Raw genomic sequence first — 27989 nt, 5'->3', positions numbered from 1 at the left:
CGCGTTGCACTTCAAACCCAGCGACCTTCATGGCAGATTGAAACAGGGCTCCCTTTGTATCAGGGCCCTGCAGAGCCTCATTCACACTTTCCTTGACAATGCAAAGATCCCAACCTGCTACTGCACCAAATTCATGGGCTGCTGAGAAGTTTTCCAGCGTTCATTTTTCTTCTTGATATTGAGAAGCAGGAAGAAAGTTCCCTTTGCAAAGGAAACAGGAGGAAAGGCGCTGAGGACGTGCAGAGCCGCGCGGCGCAGCCTCCCACGTGGCTGCTGCTAAAGGCATCGCCCGCGTTCAAGCCTGGCCACAAGACCTTGGGTAGAGTCTCTGGCCAACGTTGACGTGCAAACTTACCAACGCACAACTGAGACCCAGGGCCAGGGCTTCCACTGCACTTTATCCCTGCACAAGTTCACTGTTTTGAACAACCAGGARGTTTTTCAGCAATGGGACCTAGTACCCCTTATTTTGTACTGTGCAGTTATGRACAACATGCCAAATCCTCTCCCCATACCCCCAATAAGGAAAAAAGATGCCACTAGSACCTATTAGTTCTAGAGCTGTGAAAGAATTCCTTGCTCCACAGCAGGGCCAAAATTGTTTAAAATATATATATATTTTTTTAATGGGCACTCAAGACATATACATACTGCATAAACATACTACATACTTTTCAGAATACTAAACTAAAACAAAATAAAGAGATTGTTTCTTAAAGAAAGAGAGGAGAGAGAGAGAGAGGAAGAAATATGGCCCTCTCCATTACTCAAACAATGATGACAAGTAAATGAAATATCAATCATGTAAGCTGTCAACCTTTTGGGACAGCAATAACTGTTAACAAGTAGTCTGGAAAAATTGTCTGAAAATGACTTGTCCTCCACATATGAGCATTTGAGGTTTCCATGGAAAATTAAGATGCCAGTGGCTATTTGGAACATTGTTCAGGTATTCTTTTTAATGGAAAATTTGCCAGTTATTGATCCAGAGCATGTACCCCTTGCTTTCAGAAAGCTGCAAGCAACTTTCCAATCAGTGGCTGTCAAAAAAATTACTGCCTTTTTATACTGATACAAGACAACAGCTAAAGTGCAGCTCTGCTGCTACTCAATCACTCCCTTTAATTAACTGTAATGCACAATAGAAAAAAATAGCTTTTTTAATCACCCAACATTTGCATAGGTATTACATGAAGTATTCCTGCATTCCCCTGAATAAGYCCAGACCTGCCCAAATCTCTCACTGCCAACTTCTGAAACAAAAGAACCTACAAATAAAAAGGTCATGTAAGATGCAAAGCACCTTGCCCTGTCATAATACTTTACTTTCACAGAACAGACCTACAGTCTTAAAGAATTATTTTTCCATTTTTATACYGAAATGCTCCCCTTGCATTTCGGGGCATGTTGACAGAACTGCACCACCCCAACACTCGGCAGCTGTTTGATCCTCCACAGTTGTTGCAGGCCTAGAGCCCCATCCCCTCAGGGCAGTATCGGCTTTCCGAGCACGTGCTTTGCTGGAGCCAAACGCTGCAGCCCGTTTTCCCAGCATGGGACACCCAGGTTAGGCTACGAGTTGCCATTTGCCATCACAGACACAACCGCATGTAAAATGCCATATTGYAAAACACTAACTACACCCAGCAGAACAAAGAGGCATCAAAAGCCCCGAGTAGAGCAGGTATTTGATGCTGAACCATCCGGCCGTGTCCTCCCTGTGCATAAATACCTGCCAGAGCACAGGGCACGTGAAGATATTTGTTCAGGAGCTGGGACAAACTGCAGCACAAATCCGATCTGCAGCAGGAATTGTGCACAGCCAGGAGGTATCACACCCTCAAACTCCTCTCTAATATCTTGCAACCATGGGCTTCTGGAAAGAACAAAAAGCATGCAACTTTTTTCCCCTCCCTGCTACAGTCTTCAAGATAATGATAGATTCATTCTTTTCCTTATGGAAGATTCGTTCTCTCATTCGTTCTCTCATCCTAAAATGACAACTATAGGAAGTTGGAAAGTTAAACATCTACCCAACACTGCAGTAGCCACCTAGTTGAAAACACAAGGGAGGACACTCAGGAAGGGAATACAGCCAAAGTGGAAAGAAACCATTTACAGACACCCCATAATTTGTAGGGAAATTAGAGGGTTGCCCAGCTACAACTCTAATGTACTGAAGCTTTAACAGTAAGCTTGGAAGCATAGCAAAAAGATGACCTTACAAAGGCATGATTAATTGTAAAATTTTGCCAGGAAAATTCAAGTGTTCCAGTTCAATGTCAATAATGCAGACTTTTTTTTAAGGAACAACACAGGCTATGTACATTGGAGGAGCTCCACTAGGGGAACATCACCAGTGATCTATTACACAAAACAAAAGATAATCCCCAAAGCACATACAAAAATCCTCTCAATCRCAGCAAGATTTCTCCCCTTCTTTCACACAACAGTGTTTAGTTCTTTAATAGCAAAGTCAGAATGCAATTGTTTCACCTCCTAAGGAAAAAAATCCATGAGGAGGGCGTATTTAATAAATCCCTCTAATAAAAGAGTTCTGCCTTACAGAAATCACCATCACCTGGAATCTGCACTTCTTCACCCTAGCATCAAGTCATTGACAACGACTGAAAACTCTCTGACCTGGTGCCTATTCACAGGCTTGCACGTGAGTAATGATCTACCCAAGCCCTCATAAGGCAACTTTTGTCATGTAGAATATCTGTGCAGAGAAACCATAACATATCTGCAGAAAAAGATCTCTACAGATATCAAATGATCAGAATTTCACAGAGGAAGCCTTCTCTGGGGCCAGTGACAAAACCCAAACCCATTTTGTTAGAAATAAATGTGTCAACAGTCAGAGCTAAGTTGACACAAAACACTGTTTTGCCAAACACTAGAGAACACATCCAAGAACGAGCCATAAAGCAGAGACTCGGGCAAGATTTAGGTCACCCAAGCACGTTCCTGCTCCGCAACAGGAAACAAGCTCCCTGCTTTAGGAGCAAGTTCATGGACAAGACGGCAGGAACAAAATAGCAAGTACAAAACAGGGTTGGTTTTGGTCATCTTTGAAGCAAGTCCTAAGAGGGAAAGGGCATGAMATATTTGTGATGATGAGGACCAAACTAAACCAAGTTGCTAAGTTCCACTAAAAACACGTGATTGGCACTATAAAGGACATATGTTCTCGTATGTTCAAGGCCATTAACATAATATAAAAGCAATCTCATCTCAGGAAGCGCTCTACATACGCAACTGGCGTTTCATCTGGCAGAGGAAGAATATTCATGAAACTATTTGCTCTTTTCTTGCTTATCAATTTCTTTTGAAAAGAAATATTTAATGCTCCAGATATATAAGTGAAAAAAAAATCATTTAAGATACATTTTCAAGATATACTTTGTTGTTGCTGTTGTTTCCAGCAGGTATCTCCCATACCTTACATCTGTAGACAGATTTTATATTTATAGGTATCTAAATACAGAGATTTTATGCATATAAAGATATACACATACATGCATATATCTCATAGTAAAAAACAGATTATATGACTTTAAATCTTCTATGAATATTGAGCCTGCAGCTAAAATGTAACTCTTGTGTTAGGAGGGSTGAAACAGTCTCCAGATGAAAGTAGATTTTGAAAAATTTTTAGAGCCCAGGGGTTTATTTTTAATGAGCCGTTACTTTAAGTACTGCATAAAAAATACAAGAAATTGATAGTCCATTTAGTCTGCACTATACCTAATGCAAAAGTCATTAAGATGCATTATTCTTAATGTTTATGATATGATCAGTAAGTGTACACGGCTTCTCTTTAAGTCAAGCATGTCCCTGTATCTCATGTGATACAGTTTTTAAACACCTACATAAAATACCRAAGTGTTATACTGTGAACACTATCATTAATATCAGCACTTTAATACAAGCAAAAAAACCCTCAAGAACCGAAACTGGGAAACAAAGTGTAGGAGCAATTGTTATACTTTACTTACGTAGGATAGCATGGCCTTCATTTCTTCATCACTTCTAACAGTAATTCTATCACCGTCTTCATCTTCATCTAACAAAGAAATATATTACATTCATCAACAAAGGAAAAAAAAAAATCAGATTGCCTATTTTAGTGGACCGGGTAGGCTCATTTTGCCTGAACAATTGCAAGTGAATGAAAACAAAAGGAAAGCATAAGCCAACTTTACAAGTAACCAAGTACTCCAAAAGAGTAATTTACAATGACTCCAAGTGTTAATTAACAGAGACTACAATTACATGTAGGAAAAGAGGGTAAGGACAAAGCACTCCAAACTTGGCTCCCAACAACCCTTCCATGAGCAGACCTTGCCCAGAAGCCTGGGGCCCTGCACACTCTGCAGCACTCCCCATGGCACCCGCAAGGACGTTTTTGGCCATAGTAAATGGAAAGTCAAATTTGGGCTGTTTCCTCACGCACCTCAGTCCTCCTGGATGCAGTTAAGCTCTGGCAGTTCCCTTCATCAAGAGGGAGATTAGTTTTTCTAAACCTTTCTGTCCTTTTGCTTGCTCCTTCCTATCCCAGCCCTACATCAAGGTCYATCTCGACGGACCCCGTTAGCGGCACGGGGAGCTCTGCTGCTCATGACATGGTAATACAGCAGCGGCAGCCCCAGCACGGCATGSCAAGCCTGCCAGCATTCCCGGGATGCAAAAACTAACCCCTGCTCATGGCTATGAGAGATCTAAAGCATCAGAGCAAGATCACTTGCACAGCTGGCGCATCTTGCCTTCTGAAACCCTAGCAGATAAGTCTGCTATAAAGAAAAGAGCAAAACAATGTGGAAGGGAAGAACTAACAAAATCGGCAAAAAYGTAATAAAAAACAAGAAAATCACACTCAAAACATACTAGAATAGAGTTGTTGGACACTGGAAACAGGAAAATTGGAGGAACCACCAGCTGGGTGTTCACCAGTTCAGCCACATCCTACAGTAGTTTCCTTTGCTGGCAATTTAACTGGCGAGATGCCCGCTTGCTGGAACTACCTGCTAGGGCTGCCCGCCTGCAGCAAGCCACGAAGGGGGGAAAGATTGAGAAGAATTGGTGAACTGAAACTGAGGTTTCCTGGCCCAGAAACGCATTAGGCAGAAAGGAGGAGGAGTCGCAGAGCTGCTACCTGGCCCAAACCCAAGTCATTGGAGCACTGCAGGGGCAGAACAAGGAAGACTGGAGAAGCTACTGCTAGAGCAGGGAGCACGACAAAGGCAGCAACAAAAGGGCATCAGAGCAAAAGGCAGGAAAAAAACACCTGCAAGAGAAACAGAGAGCTCAAAGCTGTTAAATAAGCCTAGTTTAAGGAAAACTGAGGTAGGATCATCAAAAGGAGTGACAGGCAAACCCAGAGTTCACTTGGAAATTAATTTTTTGAAAAGTACAATAAAAAAATTAAACAGTATTAATTTCAAATAAGAGATCAACTCTAGAATCCTCAGAATTGCTTAATCCCTGATAGCAGAACAAGCAGAATAATTACCTGGTATTAAAGTCAAATCTAAATTAGTGAGGCTTTTCTTTAAAAAAACAGTATATTTCTCATTTCTGTAGATTCTTCGCCATCCTACCATGACATAAAATTGGGGGCAGCCCAAAAACTAGCTAAATATGATGCATGGGTTCAGAAACATTTCCAGGCTTCTCTCCTTGCCCAGAGCACAGCAATATGATTTTCCAGCACATTAGGGAAGCAAAAGTAGAACCAAAAAATCCTACGTACTGGCTGGATTTTGCTAATGTCACTTCAAATGGAGAAAGAAATCCTAGCAAGACACCAAATAGAGTGCAGCAGATGGTAAACAAATATTATGAAGCAATCTTCCCCAAAATCTGCAGCGTGTCACAAATATACAAAATGGCAGAGTTTGGATAAAAGGATCATAACAGGCCATATGTTGTTAGCGATTTTATTTGTAGCGCTGTGCAATACAATGGTGATATCCACATAAAGGTCCTATAGAGGCTGCAGCAGAGCCCCAGGTAGAGGCTGCAACGGGGGATACACTGTAGGTAACAATAACTAAGCAGACACTGGAGGAGAATACACTAGATGCAATTATCCACATTGGAAGCAGTGAAGCAGGTGAGAATGAAGCTTTTTGCTGGTAAAAATCCGGGCATTTGATGTGGATAAAGTAACCAGAAAAAAAAAATCAAGCATCAATATACATAACATATTTTAGATGCCAGTTAAATGGCAGGGGAAATGGTTTTGTGCAGATGTAAATGACAGACTAGAGACATGAACTGAAAGCACAGAAGCAGATGTTGGAAGACACAATGAAATAAGTATTTCCAGGAAAGTTCTACACATGGTACCATTAATATGGGCTACTGCTCTGATTGCAGTGACTGTTACTGGTGCATGAAGTTCAAACAAAGCTAATGCGTGATGTGGGAGGTATGTAAAAAATAAATACATAAATAGCAAATTATAGAAAAATGGCAAGGTCTAAAGCCTGGTTTTGTTCAGGTCTCTCTGTAAACTCCCGTTTTTACGACAGGGCAGGAGAAATGTCCAGGCTGCAGGAGAAAGAAAAAGAAGTTACAGTCTCCATTCTCATATTTCTAGCGTTTTAGGAGGAAAAGCACAAAGATATGAAGAAAAATGTAAAGCACTAAATAACACTTGAGGCTTTATAAAACAGTATTTCTTTTTAGCATTTGCTCTCAGGACTACCTGTAAAGCTCTAAACTTACAGGAACAATTCTAATAATGCACAGCCCTGCATTCTGTCCCATCTGCTCCCACCTTCAGCATGGCTACATTATTCATACAGCACTTCTAACCCGCTCCTTTTTTTTGTTATTTCATCTCTACCAAAGAGAAACTGAGATACGCAGAAAGTAATAATCAATAAGAACTAAAAGGGTGCTGCAGTAGTCTTCTCCACTTGAAGGAAAACTCTAGCCTCATGTCCAAGACAGACATTTGACTTTGCTTTGCAGCTTACTGCCCTCTAGATAGGACAATCAATCCAAAAATTCCTCCAAAAATAAAAAATACAGAGTTCAAAAAATAGAACTGGAATAGAATAGATATATCTATCAGCCTAAACCTGTGCTCACGTCATCACCAAGAGCTTTCCTAACTCCACAAAAATACATATGTAAAATCATTTTTGCAGGATGTGCAATTAYGGACAACCTCAGCCTGTAACTTGTGCATGTTCTGTACATAAGTTATTTTTGTCAGCTTCTCAGCAAGACACACAGGGCCTTTTAGAACAYATTGCTAGTGTAAAGTCTCAGCAGGTGGCCCTTTGCTGCAATTCTCCTACCTTCTCTAGCACGTGACATGAACTACCTATTTACTCTTCCTGCTCTCAACACAGGAGTCCACTAGAATGAAGAGAGCAGCAAATCAAACCCTTTAGCTCATCCCCAGCAGAAGGAAAAAGGAAGAAAAACACAGCAGTCGTTTTCCACTTGTTCCAGTGGAAATAAGTGTTAAATTCTTTTATGGAGTATTTTGAATCCCCATTTCCAGCAGAAATGGAAAGGCACGAGCTCTGTATTGTGGTCAACTCCTTTGAATAAAGACATATAGAGTAGCTGGGCTGCTGTACTTGGTATAAAACCTCTATGCTGCACCATAATTTTCTAAAAGCTGCTGCTGTTTTTTATTTATTTTTCAAACAGATTATTAGAATTTTAAACTTAAACCTACAGGTACTTTATATGTTTCATTTAATTCAAGCAACATAACTGCAGCAAGGAGTAAGAGCATGCAAAGGTCATGCTGGTAATTAAAGCTATATTGTAAAAATATGCTCACTCCAGATATGATTAAATAATAAAATATTACTTAGTTCAGTATCATCATTAAACTTACATTAACACATAAATATTTAACCATAACATATAACRAACATAAACATTTTATTTATTTTAAATGACAGCTCCATAATGTGGTGAGGAGACAGTGCACACAAGCCATACTTACACTCAAATGCTGTGGTCGTCGCGTCAGGYAAAACTTGACCAATGACATCCTAAAACATAAAGAAGAATTAGCTATTTATCAAACCGGAAACGCTCCAGATGATTTACCTTAAAGCATCTTCATTGCTCCCCAGCTGCACACAGAAGACTTTAAGACCTGCTACTCACCACTGCCCCAAAATTACAAACTTTGTAGTGCACAACACAAATCAATATAAATCACCACATCCTCCCTCCTCCCCAAGCTACCTTGAGGGATACTTTTTTTTTTTTTTTTTTAAATAACTCAATCATAATTGCAAACAAAGTCAGCGCTGTCTGTTCTTGCAGTTGGAAGAATCGATTTTGTCCTTGGGTTATATAAAAATGTACATCTAGCTCACAGAGGTAAGTCATAAAAGCGGAGCTTTATGGATGGCTTTGTACTGGAGCGCGCACGTGCGCTGGTCTCCGTGCAGGGCTGAGCACAATCCCTGGGCAGAGGTGGCCTCCCCRCAAGGCAGCCCGGCTACCTGACCATGTCTCCCATCCCGGCTTTGGCTCCGGAACAACAGGGCAGCATCTCCGCTCCCTTCCTGCGCAACAAGCCCGAGGAGAGGAAAGGATTGTTTTTAGCCTTTGCAAACAGCATTTGCTCAAAATGCAGTGAAAAAGACGCGCTGAGATGCAACTCATCCCGGCCTCCCAGTATACGTGCTGCTGTCAGCCACTGCGAGGCTGCAATAAGTCATGTCAGGGCATGGCAGGAATGCACAGCATGGGTTTTCCCTTCCTGCTGCCTGATCCCTCATGTCAGACGGTCTTTCCACTGACAGTGTCACAAAGTGATTAGAAATTAATGAACAAAAATATTTATTGAAGTATATACACTGTGAGCATCTCGGGGTGCTAAGCACGCCCCCAGAACAAAGCTTKAGTCATCACTGCCCTGTCATTTTTATTCTTTTTTTTGGTTCAGTCTCAAAACAGGAAATTAAACATTCTGTGCAATGTTAGAGATAATTAATATAATAAGACAGCAAAAAGATTTCCACAGACCAAAGAGAAGTAATTTTTCTAAAACTTTCTCTTGCATTTTAATATTAGATCTTAACATAAATTAACAGCACATAATTTAAATTATTAATCGCATACAAAAAGACAAATATTTGCAATACAGCTGACCTAATGATCCTGATTATAGAGGTTGCCAATGTATACAGCCCACAAAAACAAACAAAAAAAGCCAATGCAAAATTTAATGCTGAGCAAAATTCGAGTTTAGGTAATTCCACAGCTCTGATGATACTCTTGTTTAAGAGTAGAGGAGYTGTACCCTCTATTCTAACACAAAATTAAAGGCTTACCTAGAGAGACTACTGGGCAGTAAGTAATTATTTCTAAATCTGTGTAAATATTAAAAATTTCTCAGCAAATGTGCTTTAATTGTGTTAGACCTGAGCAATAATTTAAGGCACTTGTAAAAGGCCCCTACGTGAGCACGTTGTGCATTGAAGCACCACGAAGCCCCAGGGCTGCTTCCAGCCACAGCCGGGGGCTTTGCGGCTTGGGGACCCTCCCGGAGACCCCCAAAACCCACCGCAAAGGGGGCTGCGGGACCCCCGAGCCGTGACAACACACGGGTGGGCATCACCAGGGCCTTGATAGTTCTCCTTTACTCAGAATCTCTTTTTTTTGAAAATTAATAATATGCAAATAGATTAAGGACTATGTGTCACAAAACCGGTTTACACAAATAGTTTAAAAAACAGAACGACAAAACATCACTTTGCTCAGTCAGCTTTCAGCGTTGTTATTAAATCAATATACCTGAAGAAACACCAGTCAGCAGGACAGAAATCACRATTACTGTGTTGTTATAATATTTTCACCAGCTAAATAAGACTTCTATGCTCAAACATCCTGCAGCCTCTCAGTGTTCCCAGCTCAACGGATTATTCTGAATTTCAACAGATGACATGTGATGATTTTCTCCTATTCCAACAGCAATCACAAGCAATTAAACACTATGACTCCGAAACAATTGTTCAAGTGAGCTGAGAAACATGGGAGTTTGCATTTTATCTTACAAAAATGTATGCAGAAAGTCTCTAAAAACGAGCAGAAAAATCAGGGGAAAACAACTGCAACTGAGGAACTTATCAAATCTGCCCTGCAGTAGAACTATAGAGCAGTTACCTCCAAAGCAGGAAAGCAAAAAACATAGAAGTGCTGCTTTTAACACTGCCATAAGTATTTAAGCCATGAACCTCATTCTGGTATTACTTAAAATTTATTTTATATCAGTATGATATGATTAAGTTATCCTGAGTTAACACCAAGCGCTTAAATACTTCAGTGTTGACTGTGGCAGACTGAGACAGCTCAATGAAAAATACAGGCTGGCTAATTCATGTAATGGTGTAACACCTCTAAAACAAATCTGTTCCCTGCCAAGGTAAGTTTGAATACCTGTTACGCAGCTTAGCTAACTGGAAGGGCTCCCCTGAGACAGGATTAGTGTTCCTGGGAATTGGGAGAAGCATCCTGCAATGTGCAGGGAGCTGCATGGAGCCTCAAGCCCAGGTCCCCAATCCTATGAGACCAGCAAGCAGACCACGTGTGTRGACGGGATACACTGGAACTCCACACACGACTTCTCCTCTGGAGGAGGAAGATGGAAATAATCTTCCTTGATGGCCCRAAACACTTCACAGTTCAGCTCATTCATATTCAGGAGCCTCTTCACACTTCCAGGATGCTAAATTGACATGAACCATGTAAAGAAAACCTTGCTGTCCTCAAAGACATTTCTACAGAGGTTTCTTTACACGAAGCAGAAGATGGGACTTGGGTGAAGGGAGAAGACTCTTGCTACACAGCTAACCCAACAGCCCTGTGCTCACCGACACGGAGGAGCTGGGGATCTACGCTTGGTTTTAGRAACTGCCTACCGAAGGCCAACCACACAACGCATGGCAAGACGGATTCCTACAAAATTCAGCGGGCAGACGGTGCTGGAAGCTGCTGTTAAAGCACAWCATGCTCTGCACAGAACCACAAGCAGGTTTCTGAGCAGAAATTGCTGGGATCGTTGAGAGCCCCACATGGCAGAAGGCTGCAGGAGTAGAGGGATGGAGGAGAACTCRCATTCCCAGGTCTTACTTGTAGAGACTGGGCCAGTAAGGAAGACAACGGGCTATGACTATATTATTACTTTTCAGTAATTTATCTTACCAGGAAACATCTCAGTACTTCATACTACCTTTAATTCATACCGTAGCACACAAGCAGGCTGAAATTGCATCCTGAGGGAGCAAAGATTACAGTGGAGATAAGAGGACGACAAAAGCCTTCGTGCCCACCCGACTCCTGCCCTGCGCAGCTGACCATGTACTGAGCCCCAATGCACTTCATTTCTGTAGTAACCACAAATTAAGCACATGAGCCTACTGTGAGAGCAGCTCTCAAAACACAATCAGTTAAACAAATGAGGGCCTTGAGACAGTGCAGAGCTTATTACACTTATTCCTCCTTATCTTAACCTTTCRCAGTTCACAAGAGTGGATTTTTTTACATGAAAATCACAATCACCTACTGCATCTGCAATCACACAAAAATGAATAGATTTCTGCCCTACATTTAGAAAAGACCTGGGACATCTCATTCTTCCAGCAGTGAACCACAGGTGGAAATATTTCAGAGCAAAGCTGTGCATGCAGGGAAGCTGGGTGAAGAGAATGACCAGGATCTCCAGCATCTGTACCTTCTCAGAACACTGATAACACAGCCAGCTCAAAGTGTATCACATAAAACAGCAAACGACTTATGGGGCTACCACCCTGATAAATCTCTCAGTATCTGTTTGAGGTGCTGTGCTAAAAAAAACCAACCGATTCTGGTAGGGTTGCTGCTCCCCACCTCGTCAGCTATGCGTGGCCATAGGGTGGAAGTGTCTATAGGACAGGCAGTGGACATCAGTAGGTGTTTCATGGCTGTCCCAGTGTACAGAGCCAGAGCAGCTTGGGAAGAACATCAGTGAACCCAGAATGGTACGGATAGCTACAGTAACTGTGACCATGCAAGAAAACCTGTGTTTGTAACATGTGCTCATCCTGTTTGGTTATCATCTGCTGACTGCCAGGAAATCATCACAGGGAACATCAGCATGGAAGAAGAGTCTTCAGAAACATGAGAGGTACCAGTCTGAAGGCTCTCCTCACCTGTCCTCCCTTCCCCATTCACTTCTCTCACATTAGAGTGGCTACAGCTCCCAGAAAACAACACCTCACATGCCTGCAGGTCATTGCAGCTGCTGTTGGTTTCAGCTGCTCCTCAAGGGCTCATTGATCCAAGCTTCCTTGGGAGAACACTTCAAATGTCACGGGCTCTATCGTGCTCTTCTCCATGCGATGGAAGCAATGGGTCAAACTCCTGATGGAAGGAAGACATTGGTGACTCACTACACCCTAGTTCAGTACTTTGCAGAGGTGCAACAGAAACCCAAGGCACAGAGTCTCACATACTCAGAATGGTTTGACCACAAGTTACAGCTGGGCTGCATGAGCATCCCTAGCGTAGACACAGACTTGAGACCTCGGTCCCACCTCAGAACAAGGACCCCTGCACAGAGCCACAGGCTCAGAGTGAACCAGAAACTACAGCTCCTGTTGAAGGTGTTTTAAGACTAAATAGCTCTTGCTTTGAATCCACTTGGTACACAAGCTGTGCAGTTCGAGTATAAGGCCTGCATTATCTCCAACTATTTTTCTGTAGCAATAAGGATAACAACTAAGAACATGATTTTGCACAACTGTGCATCCAGAATGCTCCTCCRTTTCCTTGTAAATGCTACAACCAAACCTGCTTTTCAGTAACTGTAAAACACCAAGGCATCATCTAAGCAGCGGCAGGTGTCCTCCACTTCACTTCGGGAAGGAGGAAAACATGCAGCAGAATGTGGAGGACAGATGGCTCGCATTCATATTACTGACTTGCTTTGCAGCCAGTGGGATCCCTCAATCTCCAGAGGGGAGCTGAGTCCTGCAAAAAAAGCCCTCCCTTGCCCTGTGAAAGCTCTGCTCCCTCTAGTCCACCTGTAGGAAGTGTGGGGTGATGGAAAAGCCCCGGATGGAGCACGTGGCAGTTGTGCTGCCTGTCTCGGTGAACAASGCAGTCTCCAGCAGGCCCAACAAGGGAAGTCTTTGGCACGTTGACACTCTGTGTGTCCTCTCTGTCCACTGCCACACATTGTGTGTCCTATCTCCAAGGTTCATAATGACAGCAGAAACTAAACACGACCACACACAGCAACTGGCAGAGCTTTCCTTGTGGAAACATGGGCACGGGCATCTCTAGCAAAGAGGGGCAATGACGGGGACCCCTCAACTTTGTCCATGTCCCCAAAGCGATRACCGGGAAGCCGCTGGCCGGAGCGGAGGCAGCTCCAACTCTACCACTTTTTTCACCACTTCTGCACACGCAGAGAAACCAACTCGCAGAGGGGAGGTTGGAGGCTTTTTCCAGATCCTGTTGTACTTTGTGCCTCTTCCTAACCGTGGCCAGAGGCTCCTCCTATGGGAAACTGTCACACGGGAAAGCCGCACGCCCTGGCACTGTCACACGGTGCCACCTGCCCCACGGGGCGGGCATAAACACAGCGACACAAGGAGGCTTTCAAGAAGGCCGCCTCTCCCAGGCTTTTAAGAACACCGAGCGACACCGGCAGCCCCGACTGAGGGAAATGTCGTGTTTTTCGGAGCCCCCCCGGACTCCCCTGAGGAGGCGACACTCACCAGCACGTCCCTGAAGAGCAGCTGCGGCGCGGAGTGCACGGTCCAGTCCACGGCGCCGCCGTCGGGGATCTTGATGCGGATCACGAGCACCTGGCTCTCCATGGCGCGGGAGGGGCCGCAGAGCAGCCAGAGCATCCCCGCCCCGCCGGCCTCACATGCTGCTGCGGCGGCCCCGGCGGCGGCGGGTGGGCTCCCGAGCAGGGCCGAGGCCGCGCCGCGCCGAACCGCTCCCGCCCGCCGGCCCCTCCCCGCCCGCGGCAGCAGGAAGAACTCGCGGCGGCCCCGGAATCAAAACGAAGGAGCCCCGGGGAGGAGGGAGCGGAGGCGGCTCCATGTTGGGGGCGGCCGCGAGAAGGCGGCGCCATTTTGTTGGGCGGGGAGGGAGGTGGGGCCATTTTGTGGGCGGGGAGGTTTGGGGTAGGGACGGAGGAGGTGCCATTTTGTGGGCGGGGAGGGGGCGGCGCCATTTTGTGGGCGGGGAGGGGGCGGCGCCATTTTGTGGGCGGCCACCGCCGTCGCCCGGCGGGAAGGTGTCCGGGGGTCCGAACCGAACCGAACCGAACCGAGAGTCGCCGCCTCCGCCGTCACTGGGGAGCCGCTGCTCCGCGGTAGCGACGTCGCGTGTCTTTTCTGTCACGACGGCCGCCCAACAGTTTTTAGAGGAAAAACGGGCGTCCGGAGAGCATATCGGAAAGAGACAGGTCAGCGCCCAACATCCTTCTTGTCATTAATTAAGAGTATGGGAAAAAAGACATAATCTCCAGTGCTGCTGATCCTCAAAGACAACGAATGGGAGCCCCTCAAATATTTTTTGTTMACAAGGACCCGTAATTTTTGTCAATCTTATTTTTTTTTTATTAAGTAAACTTTATCTCCCTAATACCCATGCAGGCGGGTCTATACACGTGGTTATGTATAAGAAAGTTGTAAAATTGCCAATATGTATGTCATTTAAGCATTGTTTTAAAACGGGACTTGTCCTTACTTTACCAGTATGTCCCTATCTTACAAAATAACAGTCATACAGCAAAGCACACTAGGAAAATTTGGGAGCCAGGAACAGGGCTATGTGATAATTTTTGCAAAATTCTGTATTCACACGTCTCTATTAGCATACTTTAAGCAGATTTCCACAAGCTATTGCATATTTATTTTCTCCTTTCTCTAAACCACAGAATACTCTGCTAAGTCACATGCTGCTGAGGTAAAATTCTTCCCCAAACGTTGTTAGAGCTTCAGGAAAAAAAAATYTTCAATTGCCATTAGCAGAGAGAAATTCTTTCTCTGTTCAGTAACTTTATAATTTAGTGCCTACACTAGAAATTAATAGAGCCCCAACTCAGAAGTATCTAAGGAATTGGCGCTGCCCGTATGGACTTCTCTCTGTTCAAATGAACCTTTTACCTATGGTCCCTGTATACCTTTCAATGATGATTCATTTTCTATTACATTTTAAAGAATAGGATACAAAATCACAGAATTTCTATAGAAYCACGACTTATGTAAAATGCCTTTTTCATTTACAAGACTATGGGGAAAACCAACTCAATTTGCCAGATTTGCATAAATATTGTGCAGCACATCCAGGGCTAATAATAACCTTAATGCTCCATTCTGATTTGTGGTGATGCAGCTGTAATCAAACTTCAGAGATTTTTATATCTTATGAAGTAAAGCATTATCTTTTCTGATAACAGTTTGGCTTTGCCATGTATTTCTTCAAAAATCCACTTTTCATGAGCARTTTTCATGCTAACTATACCAATGTTTGCCACAAGTAGTTAAAATATATCAATGCTGCAGAATTCTTGCTATGAGAATGGAACTTTAAACTGCCATCTAAATTTAAATTTTTCCCAACCACGGGGGGAAATTTTTGTAGCAAGATTGCTGATATTTGTTAATATGTATTATAAGGCATTCTTAAAGTTTTTGTATTTGACAGTATTTGACTGTCATGGGAATCTCCTCTTAAAAAGTTTCTAACACAGAGGGTTAGAGAATTCACTAAGTCACAGGAAAAATAATTAAGCAGTCATATTTTTCCACTAAGTCTAGATGAATGTTGTCAGCAAGAAATATGCATGATATCCTATCTATAATTACATAACTAAAGTTTGTCCACAAGGAAATAGTACTTCAAAATTTGCAAAATTATTTGATTACAGAAGAATCCTGAAAGCCCATGACTTTTTTAATTAAAAAAAAAAAAAGTTTTTTATTGTGTAGGGAAAACATCCTTCAACAGTGCTTCCAGTCAGGTTTCATGCTGTAAAGCACAGTTAGTTGTCTCAGTGCAGTCTGCTGCTGCTCTCTGCTGCTTTCCATTGCTGTTGGAAAGGACAGAGGAGATCTTGAGATGGCCACAGAAAGAAAATAAATGTTTGTTTTCAAGCAAAATGCTGACACAAGTGAATACTAAAAAATTTGATTGGCCATACTGTGGAATCTCACAGGAATATCAGTGAGCAGCATGGAAAAATGCTGTGCCCCCTCCCCAATTCCCTGGAATAAATGATAATTTGCAAGGTCCTCAAAAAGTGAGGAAATAAGTTATTACTTGTTTMCCTCTCTAATTCCCACTGCAAAGGAAGGTGTCTTACATGGTCATTTCCCATCTTCTCGCAACTGTAGTCGTAGTATAACAAAGTTCCAAGTTCACTTACTGAAACTCCGTAAAAAGAAGAGGGAACCTGGACCTAGCAGGTTTCTCTGCCTGCTTTGCATGCTAGTGGTGGAGGGATGGGTGAGGTGAATCTCAGCCGCGACTCAGGCCAGTGCAAGTGGAGAATGCTAAGCTTCGGACTCACACAGTCCTCTTTAAAAGCCTATCTTCACATATGTGCCATGTTTGTTTTTTGTTTATTTTGTTTTCCCAGTCAGTCCTTGCAATACTGCAATTGTAAATATTCAATGACAATGAAAGCTGGTAAATTGTGCCCATTGTACTAGCCACATGAGGAGCTGAAGTGAATTAGAACCCCAGGACTAGGACCCCAAACTAATTTTGTCTTCTTGTCTTGCTCAGATCATTGGATAGAAGGAAATGGGGCATAGGAAGGAAGCGCAGGATAAAGCAGAGTCAGAAAGCCCTGCATTTTTCATTATAGCTCTCACTGAGCATCTTTGGGCAATTCATCTCCCTACTGCTCTGCTTTCTCCCGCTCTGACACAGAATGCCTTTACTAGTTAACAGACTCAGAAGTTCACAGTTGTGAACTACATGTACTAAAATTTCTCACTTCTAAGATTGACCAAACTACTAAAACTGTTTTCTGTATTACATATTCTGTACTAAACAACATGCAATTTTTATATATTATATAAAACAGACCCAGAGGAAGCAAGATCTAGTTGTCAGTCCTTGGTTCACTAAAGTCAATTTATCGTCTCTACTTCCTCCCAGAACCAGCTTTCTAGATTTTATATATGAAAAAGAATAAAGTTGTCATTTCTCAGGAAAAAAAATGCACTTGATTCATTGCTTTAGTAGCAGATACTTTCCTGTCTCTCTTTTTTTTTGTTGTTGATGTTGTTGAGAGATTAATACATAAATTTTTGTGTGTATAATATTACATACTATGATGAAATTCACCTTTGTTTCCTTCTCACATCTTCAGATTACCACTGAGTGCAGCAAGCTGAACTCCCTCAGGCTTATGGTAAGAATTAGGTCAATGGTGTCTGGTCTTTCTAAACGTACTCGAAAAACGKCTCTCCCAGGAGAGAATCACCCAAATGTGCCAGGTTGGACAACRCAAGTGTAGAACAAGATCTCTTAAAAATGCATTTAAAACTTGCAGTGAACTGCTTACTTTTCCTTCCACACCTTCTCCATCTCTTGACCTGAATCAGTACGACTTAGAAGCAACGGACTGTTCGTCAAGCAAAATCATGAAATAAATTGGTATTATTTTCTCTTCAAGGGAGCAGAATATGGTCATATGGATCTCTTAGAGCTCTCTTTCTCATTTACCTCAAATTGTAAAAACAAAACAAACACAAAACAAACRCCTTAATTTAAGTTGAATTATGTTTATCTCTTGCATTAAGATATATTTAAAAATAAAAACACAATCATATTTTATGCTTAATGTAACTAATATTGTTTAAAGGTTGGATATGGTGCACAATTACAATGCAAACCCTAGCAGTTGGATTGAGCAAAATGATGGTGTATTGTTCGTGATCTTGCTGTGTCCCACCAGATCAGYTTCAGGGGCTGCATAATTGTTTCTATACATTCCTGAGTAACAACAAAGTTATTGTGATTTTTCTTACTAAATAATTCATACATCATGAAGCAGGTACATAAGCAGGCCCATGAATCACCAAGCATGTAGCAATCACATCTAATGGCATTTCTACTTTGAGAACTCAAACAGATATTGACCTTATAATATTTAAAGTTTTGTCCAAAATTTTCAAGAATACTTTAGAAATGTTGTATTTTTAAATGTTTTAAAGTTGAAAGTTTCCTTGATCAARCCTTTTCTCTGAAGGACTGCTTTGACTCATTTTTACAGTTTTACCCTATTAGGATTATTAGGATTATTAATATGGCTGAAAGTAATAAATTGTCTTTATAGTGAACTAATACAGGGCTCATAAATTGTGCTTAAGTGATGCAGTTGCTATTAAGATCACTGCTGCTTCACTTCACAGGAATACTGAGAAACTAAGATCCCTTAGTGACTGCCAACGTGTGCATAGGTGGTAAAAAAAAAAAAAAAAAGAAAGAAAAACCCCAGATTTTACCAAATGCTGCTACATAATCACAGTTACAGTATTCCAACAACACAAAGTAAGGACAGATCTAAAATGCTGAAGTCAATGAAAGGTCACTTGGCTCCAGGTTCATCTGGAGACTGCAGAGAAGCAGTGGGTATGGTGCGAGTGAAAGGGATTAAGAGGAAGGGACATAGCAGCATTTTTGTGAGAAAATGTGAGAGTATGATATTGTAAACAASTGAGAATATCAATCCTTACTCCACTGCAGAGGCAGTGTTGCTGCAGTATTAACTTACACGGACAAGTCAGGCGCAGCGGAGCCCTGCAGAAGGTCAGCAAGCAGCACCTCATCTCTTCTAGTCCCTAGAGGAGTGCTACCATACGTAAAACTGATCTTTATGTAAAATAAACTGCCCAGAAAACAAGCACAGAAACATCCCTGTCTTATCAGAATTTGTATAAGTATAGAGGAACAGAAAATAGTAGTTCTTGGGGCAATATCATTAGTTCTACAAAGTCTCTAGTGAAAAATTTGTCAAACATACAAAAAGGTATAAAAGTGAAATATAGTAATTAAGACCTGGGCTTTATCGATTGTGTAGCTTAAGTAATTTTTCACTACAAACATAAGATTTAATAAGTATAAGTAGTTAAAGATCCTGACTTGGCTATAGTCATTAGCATGTAATTGAACTGGTAAAAAAGATAAGTTAAACCTATGTTGATTACCACCTTATCTTTGAAAGGCAATTAAGGACCTCAATCATTGCAACAAGATTTGATTGTGCAGCCTTTATTGGACATTGATCTTTCAGCAAAGCGCAGTTACATTTTCCATTAATTTACAGTAACACAGTTTAACTCAGATACCTGAGACCATTGACCTGGGTAAGATGTAATGCCAAGCACTTGTTTAGGTTAAGATGTCCCCTGCAGTCATTACTGTTGAAAAAGGGTCCGCTACAAGAAGTAGCTACCTGATCCTCTGGGTTTAGAATAAGGTTTCATTTACCTGAGGTAGTTGTTCACTGAGGGGAAACAAAGCTCTTTGCCTTTTTATGTCATCCCTCACTCAAACATCGTCCTTGAGTACAGGAGAGAGATAATTAGGGCAAGAGTTACAAGATAAACTACGTGTTATTTCAAATGAAAATGGAGCAAATTGGCAAAAAAGTTAGGTCACTTTTTAGTTCAATTATCTATCAAAAATATAAACATAACTGTGTGTATAGCATATATAGTTCAATATATACAAAAAGGAATCTGCCAATTGAAATAACTACAGGTAAATGATTGTGGAATAAAGCTTCATTCCCTACARGTTTGCCTTTTGAAGCAGCAAGGTTACAAGACAACTCCACAAGATCCTTATAGGCAAAGCACAACTGCTTGGTGCTATGTATGCAAATACATAATGCACCGTTAAATAATAATAAGGTTAGAAGTTCTTATTAAAAGTCATCTTTTATTTTCTTTGGTTCAAATGTTGGATTGCTCTCTAACAGAAGACCCTGTTCTCCTCACAMGGGATGGTCTGTTCAGGATTCACCAGCCACAGACAGGAGAGTTTCCACCGACGGGAAGCACCAGCTACCGCAGCCGCGTTTCCACTGCAGGCCCCGGTACCACAGAACCCGTGCCACGCAGGGCTGCTCGTGGCCCCTTGTCCCCACAGCCTTACAGACATTCTTCTTCCAGCCCTTTTGTCACCCAACAGTCCCGTCTTGTGTTCAGACTGATACTCAAGAACTGAWTAAAAAAGTGAGATACTAAGAAGCCACACTTTGTAGCAGGAAAAAGAAAAAAAGGCAAATTAAAGCCAGATGGAATATTTTACCTTTGGCTGAAGACAACCAAGTAGGTTTGTATTCATACTTGAAAATGATTTTGTAATGATTTATTAACTCAAGCAGCAGCCATTATAAATAGCTTATTTTCCTTTTAAGTACTCTAACRGGCTTTCTACAAGTGTTAATGAAACCAGTGAATGATACTATATTTGCACTCTGCCCTCAGACATCTTCCAGTTCATCCTTTAGCATGATCAACTTCATAAGAGCAAGAGGTCTATTGATTTTCATGTAATACAAGAAAATATTACATTTGCTTAATTGTTACACAGTGAGATCATTGAACAAGAAATCAAGTCTCTATTTAATGCTGCAAGCAGCACAGAATTGCAGCAATCAATAGGGTAGTTTGTCAAAGATGTTCTCTAAGGAGACTTGCCCATCACTGTATGGACAAGGAGTCACGCTGCCTGCATTTATTGAAAAACRGGTAAGCAAAGTCAGCAGTACACATTATCAGAAATCAAACAAGCTGCAGTGAGCGGAGGTGCAACTCCAATGAAGAGCTGTATTTATAGTCTGGTAATTAAAAAACATTTTATCAACCTAGTGTTGRGACTAAACCTTTACAGCAAGATATTGACAAGATCCGTGGCAATGAATGAGCAGTATTTGACTTTAAACTTATGAGCTGCAGTTATTTAACTTCAGCCAATACAGTGAAAATCAGTTCTAGGAAAATGCCAACAGTCAGTTTTATTATTAATGATGCTTCTTGTAATACTATCTCTTCATCTCTGAGACACATTTAACTTGTGTCAGAATACTGTCCAAAATTAAATACAGTAGTGTAACTGCTTCTTTGATTAAAGTGTAATTTACTCTTGCTTTCAAAAAAAAAAAAAAAAAAATCACATGCATTGCTTCATTAAGTGGGAAACAGTTCCATTATCTGGAATTAAGTAAAAAGTATTTAAATTACATTATACCATAGTCACGACTTGAGAGTCATTTATTTGGGAACAGTGATTCCCCACCCCCAGAATAATCCCTACCCATTTTTCATTTATATTCCARCTTACAGAAATTGAAATAAATAACTTATGGCACCAGAACTGGAATTCAGAATGAACGGGATTTATCTGCTAGCATTAAACTCAGCACGAAGAATRTATCACGTACCGGTGATCCTGGTTTTTCAACTAATTATCCAGCTATTGTTACTTTTCACTATCCAAATAATTCCCTACAAGCTTTCTCTTTTTCTAGGTTTCTGGAAGAATTTAAGTCGTTTCTCCATCAYGTCTGATGTTCTGGATCACAAACTGAGCGCAGGATTCTTCTCATTCCCCTGCATTATTTAAAAATAGCAACCTGTAAATTTGTGCATGAAACTCAATCTTCTAGATTAGCTGGGTTTTATTACTTACCTGTAAAGCAATGAAAAAAATACAGATACCTGAAATATAAGAATTGCAAAAAATACAGGTGTAAAACACATTTTAGATATTTTATTTAAGTATTGTTTGAAGAKGTGTAATACATAAATAATCTTCTGGGGTGGTGGTTTTCCCAAAGTGTTCCAGGCAGCTGCAAAGAAACACTGTCATGGACTCWTTCAAACAATCTGGCAACTATGCCAATCAATATATTTATAAAACATCTAGTCACAGYGTGTATCCTAGCAGCTTAGAATTACATTCCATACTTCGAGAAAGTTTCCTTTCCCACACAATATAGTTCAGTTCTGTARCTTGATAGGTAAATCTTTTTAAAATATTCCAGTGTTTGTTCAACAGTTCTTATCCCTGACTTTAGCAAACTCAAACACTCTTAAAAATACTAATTCTTCTCCCAAGGCTTTAACCTTTTAGTAACCTCTGCAAAAATAAACTTATTTTCATCAAAAAGAAGGCCTCCTGAAGACTCTTCCTTGAATTAAGATAGATATTGAGAATTGTCTTTTTTTTTTTTTTTTTTTTTTTTTGGTATTCTGAGGCAGTAGGTATTTGTAGTAGCTGTAACACGGGAACCCACCAAAGGACAGGTACTCGAGGGTGTTATTTCAGTACATTGCACCTTCATCTTCTTTATTTAGGAAATAAATAGTGACTGGGCCATGACTTGTATGAACAGTCTCTGTGACACTGGCAAAGAACCAGGAGCCAATTCCATATAGCAACGTCGGGATGCCTAAGAGAAAATAAAAACATGTTACATACAAAGATGGCAGGCCAGCAAAATTAACCCTGAGTATTAACTGTAAATAACTGCTTTGAAACAAGAGGAAAACCATTCCTGCAAAAGCAGCCTCACTAACATACAGTCYGTGCTGAACTGCCCACAAGCAGAGCTGTCACTATGTCCTACCTTTCCTGCACATCAAAAGCATTAAAAAAGGCAGGATTAGACTGGAATTAACAGAAAAAGAAAATGAGAGGATATCAGGGCAGAAGTAAAGCATGGTTATAATACAGCTTAATCTAAACTGTAAAGTCTCTAGACACCCACTTAGTTATGTGTTTGTCAGAGCAGAAATGGGATGGAAACAGGTAGCAATTTCATAAATCACCACCAAGTTGCTTGTGGAAAAAAGAGATCAGCAGTCGAGAGTATCAGCTGCAGCACAACTCAGCTGGGTGAAAAGGCTGCGTACAAAGTGCTAGCGCTGGTGGTGYTGCTGAGTCACCGGCTATCGCAGGCACCATGAATACTGTACCTACCATGGGAGGAAAAACAGATGGATTTACACCCTGCATCCAGTGAGGTGCTAAAACACTGAATTTACCTGCTTAAGGTTACCTAGGTGCTTAAGCTAGATGTCGAAGGAGGGAGATGACATTTTAATCATGCTTGCAGATCATTTAAATATAAAACACACGAGGTGCATGCAGGAAAGGTGGGATAGGTCACACTGTGCAGTGAAAAATAAGATTTAAAATTATTACAGAGAAATCAATCTTGTCAATTACATTTTTTTTCCCCACTATACTGGTCCTGAAAGAACACAAAATGGGAATGGCTGGTACATTATGGAAGAAAAGAACCACAAAAACGTGCAAGTGAGCATCTGCAAGTTTTTTTTTTTTTTTTTTTTAAAGACATATGAAAATGAACTGATAAAATTAGAACCCCCACTGTTAATGTATTTCAAAACATACCTATCCTCATTTTTTAAGTACTGCATTTTTAACTATTTGCACTGCAGCAATACTCTACTGCTATTTACACTGCAGCAACACTTTATTGCAGGGACACTTTAAGACCAGAACGGGCCCGCGTCCTCCACCGCCTTCGCCACAGCCCGCAGGCAAAGAGGGGGAAATCGCCCGAAACGCTAAGAAGCGAATTACCGTCCCCGAACTGCCCGGGTTATCCGCTCAGAGCGCCGAGGGCGGCGGAACGGGGGATTCTGAGGCGGACAAAACGCTCCCGCGGCGCCGCCAGCAAGCAGCACTTCCACGCGCGCTCTGCGGCCGTTTTAGGCAATTTTAGCGTTTCTCTGTGAACAGCGAGCGAGGCCGCGGCGAGGCGCCCACCCCCGGCGCCCGTCCCCGGCCGCCCTCACCGGCGTTGAGGAGCTTGAGGGCGCTGAAGGCCGCGTTCTGCAGCGCCAGGTCGCGCGGCGCGGCGCGCGAGCAGTGGTACTTGACGAAGGGGAAGCAGCCGGTGCGCAGGACGTGGTAGTTGGCGCCGTCCACGCGCCAGTTGAAGTGCGACAGCCCGAACTGGTCGTTGCGCACCGCGCTGTACTTGACGCAGTACGAGGTCCAGTGGGGCAGGCCGCGCTGGCGCAGGTGCTGGCTCAGCACCTCGGAGGCGGCCGGGCGGCCCCGGCGCGGCCGCAGCAGCAGCAGCAGCGCCGCCTCGTGCAGCCGCCGCAGCGCCAGCATCCCGCGCCGGGCACTCGGCCGCGGAGCCGGGCACTCGGCCGCCACACCGGGGCCGCCGCGCGCCGCCCTGCGCGTGCGCGCACCCCCCTCCCCCGCACCGCGCATGCGCGCGCAGCAACGGTCACGCGGAGGGCGGGAAAGGGCGGGCGCGCGAGGGGCAGCGTCGCCCCGCAGCCGTTAACGGTCGCGCTGAGGCGACGAGGAGGAAGAAGAGCGGGAAAGGGGCACCCGGAGCTGTGGAAATGGTCCCGTTCACAGCGCGCGCCGAACGGACCGTGCGGCGCCTCGCCCGCGCATATCGCGGCAACAGTTTGAATCGGAGTGAAGAGTGAGGGAAAAACTGTATTGAGGCCGTGCTGCAGAGAGGCAACAGCACGTTTCCATRGTGGAATTTGACAGGGATGTCTGAGGTTTAAGTAGTTCCCGTTGTTGCACCACTCGAGAGAGGCATATTTAAAAATCAYAACTAAGGTTCTGTGATTTATCTAAATAAAAGCTAATGTTTTCAGCCATTAAACATTCCGAGGAAAGAAAAAAAACCGTACAGAAGAGTAAGTTGGGAAATGGAAACAGKTTTTTCTTCTAATAATTACAGGCAATATCTCAAACTCAGCATTCTTCAGCCACTAAGCTATGTGGTATGAATGTGCCAATTAATCAGTACCCAATAAGGTGCCCTGTTTAATTCAATGTACTATGGGTGCGTAGAACCAGACCCAATTATTAATCATTGCCAGAGACAAATCTGACTYGAGTTCATTGTCCTATAATTAATAGAGCACATAGTTAGCTTTAATATCTTTATTAGTGATTACAATGACGAAAGATAAGAAAGAAAGTGGAATCTGATGCTGTGGCTCGCTGAGGTGAAGGCCTGATGTGTTACACTCTAAGGGTGATGTTCTGCTATTACCTTTCATGGGCAAAATCACTTCCAATAAATGTATGTTCCATATAAGGCTACGGAACATAAATAACCACAATTAGTTTAGTTTTAAAAAGCGCTAATTTCAAAATATTTACAGTTAAATTTATGCTGCTCTTACTATGTAAAGTGAATGAGAAAAAAAGAACAATCCTACTACAGCCTCTAGCAGTGTAAGTTTTCCCTAGCCAGGTGCGTGTAGATGTGAGTCTTCTTGCCGAACACGGACCACAAACGCACTGGGGAGCACCAGTACTTAAAAACGAGGAGCAAAACACAGCAGACTTGATGAGTTCTCAAGAATCACGGTCAAATAAAGTATTTTCCAGAGATGAGGCTGAAAGCTTTTTGGAGATCATTCCACATACCTTCCACTTAAGGATGTTTGCCTGCACCGTTAAGGTCTCTGTTGCATTCTGGTATAATCCTGCATTATTTTTTTATATCAAAACAATCTCCTGAAATGCCCATCTTTGTGCTGAAGCTGAAAGGCAGCCTAACTGTGTGCATGCTACAGATAACATATAAATTATTGCAAAAACATGCTTTATGCTGCTGTACTTTGAAATAATCTGTTAAGATTCTTGAAGCGTTGGCAGTTGAGTGCACATCTTCATTTACAGCCCTTACCCATCAAAAGCACAAAACTTTAATTGCCTTCTGCCATCACTGCCAGACTCTGTTCCCCTTCATCCCATTCCGCAAGCGGTCCTGCACACCTTGCAGCTGTGGAACCAGCCTGGGTATTTGCTCTGTCATTAGCTGCAGATTTTCTTTGGCAATTCCCGATGAGCAACCATGCCTGAAACGCCTTTTATCTTCTGATCCCTACAATTCCTAGAACTCCTTTGCAGCCTGGATCATGTTCTGAATAGTGCTAAAATTCAAGCTACAATTCAGGAGCTCTATCATTCCTTTAGTGAGCAGGAATATATAATCCAGTAGTCGGAGTTCAAGAACCATGACTGTGTTTCTGACATACATCTTTTTCTTGGCAGATGAGATTTTCACTTCATAGCTGCTCTACTGCTGAAAAAAATACATTTTTGGCACCAGCAGCATGGGAGTTGAATGTGAGAGACTGCAAAGCAGCTTCAACCCTTCCATCAGCGCATGGCTCAGAAGTGTTAATAGTAATTAAAAACTTTTTTTCCTCGAAATACATTTCACACTTTGCACATACTGAGAAATCTCTCTCACCATGGGAACTTTCAGATCACTTGTTCTGTGCAAAAACAGGTACAGTTTTCTTTTGTCAGAACAGAACAAAGACATAAGGAAGTGCAGGTTTCATTTACTCCTAGGACACTGCAGTCTATTAAGTGCCAGTGAACTAATGAGCCTCTCAGACCTTATGTTGTTCTGGCTTGGACTGAGGCTTCATTTTTCTTAACCCTTAAGAAACTCGCTCTCCCGTGCCGATTGCGCCCTCCACAACGCTGCTGTTCCCGATCAGATTGGGCATTATGTAGCCAGGCTATGAAGCTACCTGATAAATGTAGAGAGAGTTTCTTGGCAATAAATRGGAGAGTATATTGCAAATGTGTGGATGGAAGTCAGAAAAACATCCTGGTCTGCAGGCCCTCAAAGTAGAATTAAAAAAGCCSCTCATGTCCTGTCTGAACGGAGCTGTGTCTGAAGAATTCCTAAGCAATTTTGCTGTGCTTTTTAGCACATTATTCCTTGGCAAGTGTGAGGCATGTTGTACCTACCACAGCCATAAAAAACCTTGCTACTCTCAGTTCTAATCATAGGGGGAAAAGTTTTCTAGAAAGCAAGTTTATTGGCTAAATGTCACATTACRAAATCTACACAGTCTCCAGTATGTACCAAGACAATACTGAGATTACATGACAGAAAGGAACAAAAATTATAAACAAATAAACCCTTTTAGATTTGTTTTTAAAGAACAGATTGACATTTATGTAAACATTCTCATCTGTAATGAGGTACCTCTGCAACCAAAGTAAAAATAAAAAAATCTTTTGTGTTAGATTTATATGAAACTAATAGAGCAAAGACTCTGAGAGGCATCAGACATGCAGGGCAGGGATCTGCTGAAACATTCATTACTTGTTGTCTTAAAAACTAATTTTGCTTGAGCTTTTTGGGAAGGAACTAAAGACACCGGCCATGCTCTGCAGGTAGGTACAGCTGATGGAGAAAGATAAGCTCTTCTACAGAGCTGTTTAGACTGTGTTGTATTTTTAGAAAAGACAAGAGATCTGATGGATAAAGATAACAAATACGAGATGCACAAATATAACGTATGTCAGGAAGACTTTGCTGTAMCACCACAGTGTTATTCCTGTAAAAGAAAGCTGTATCTGAAATACAGAATACATTTGATGGATGCATAGATCCCCCAAGTCACGGGATACTAGAATACAACATCCAACAAATACAATTTTCATGCTCTTCTCAGCATCTATGTTGAAGCAACGCTATTGGGGTTATTTTCAACAACCTGGAGGTGAACATAAATAACTGGTGCCAAAGGCTGTAGGTAGCCGGAAACAAGACGACAAGGAGAGAGTTGGGTGCGAGGCTTCTGGAGGGACGTTGACAAACCCAAACTGAGCAGAGCCCTGGCTCGAGCAACAGCAGGACTCGCCCCACAGGAGCGGGGTRTCTGCTAGTACCACTGGGCAGGGAGAGCCTCCTGCTTCCCAGACAAAGCTCCCCCGGACCCTGCCGCTGGAAGCCGAAGGCAAATGAATGTGGACTACATTTAAGGCACTGCTTTAACAGCASGGATAATGAAGCAGTGGGAGGATCCCTTCGCGTGGAGCGGTTTGTTGGTCCCCGCTCCTTAGGCAGGTCTCACRAGCTCGGCTGCACCTTCCAGGTTTGCTGGAGGAATCGCTTGCTAAAATTGTAAGGTCTCTGCTTTGCA

At 42.4% G+C, this 27989-nt stretch overlaps 2 protein-coding genes and 1 long non-coding RNA gene across 4 annotated transcripts in view; 1 reads left to right on the top strand and 2 right to left on the bottom strand.

Annotated features, from left to right (window-relative positions):
- MAP2K5 (mitogen-activated protein kinase kinase 5) overlaps positions 1-13921 on the bottom strand; it is a 118212-nt gene extending 104291 nt beyond the window's left edge. Inside the window, exons 1-3 of one of the 2 annotated variants that reach the window (XM_026040571.1) lie at positions 13755-13921; positions 7982-8030; positions 4002-4069 (exon numbers count right to left, since the gene is read on the bottom strand). In XM_026040571.1, the coding sequence (XP_025896356.1) occupies positions 4002-4069; positions 7982-8030; positions 13755-13889 (252 nt within the window). In that variant the 5' untranslated portion in view covers positions 13890-13921. The remainder of the gene's footprint in view (positions 1-4001; positions 4070-7981; positions 8031-13754) is intronic. The other variant, XM_026040572.1, reaches the window with a different exon arrangement.
- Positions 13922-14319: 398 nt separating this feature from the next.
- On the top strand, positions 14320-20389 carry LOC112948328. The gene is made up of 3 exons (XR_003249593.1): positions 14320-14455; positions 17375-17416; positions 19991-20389. It is a non-coding gene; the product is annotated as an uncharacterized LOC112948328 (long non-coding RNA).
- Positions 20390-21817: 1428 nt separating this feature from the next.
- On the bottom strand, positions 21818-24168 carry CUNH15orf61 (chromosome unknown C15orf61 homolog). The gene is made up of 2 exons (XM_026040577.1): positions 23844-24168; positions 21818-22468 (listed from the first exon to the last, which is right to left on the bottom strand). The coding sequence occupies exons 1-2, from the start codon at positions 24166-24168 to the stop codon at positions 22341-22343; spliced, it is 453 nt and encodes a 150-aa protein (XP_025896362.1). The 3' UTR covers positions 21818-22340.
- Positions 24169-27989: the final 3821 nt, after the last annotated feature.

This window comes from Nothoprocta perdicaria, unplaced genomic scaffold, assembly GCF_003342845.1.
Source record: "Nothoprocta perdicaria isolate Ctin4 unplaced genomic scaffold, notPer1 scaffold_26, whole genome shotgun sequence".
Lineage (NCBI taxonomy): Eukaryota > Metazoa > Chordata > Aves > Tinamiformes > Tinamidae > Nothoprocta > Nothoprocta perdicaria.
Note: the sequence above shows the minus strand (reverse complement) of the source record. Positions and strands in the feature narration are given on the sequence as shown.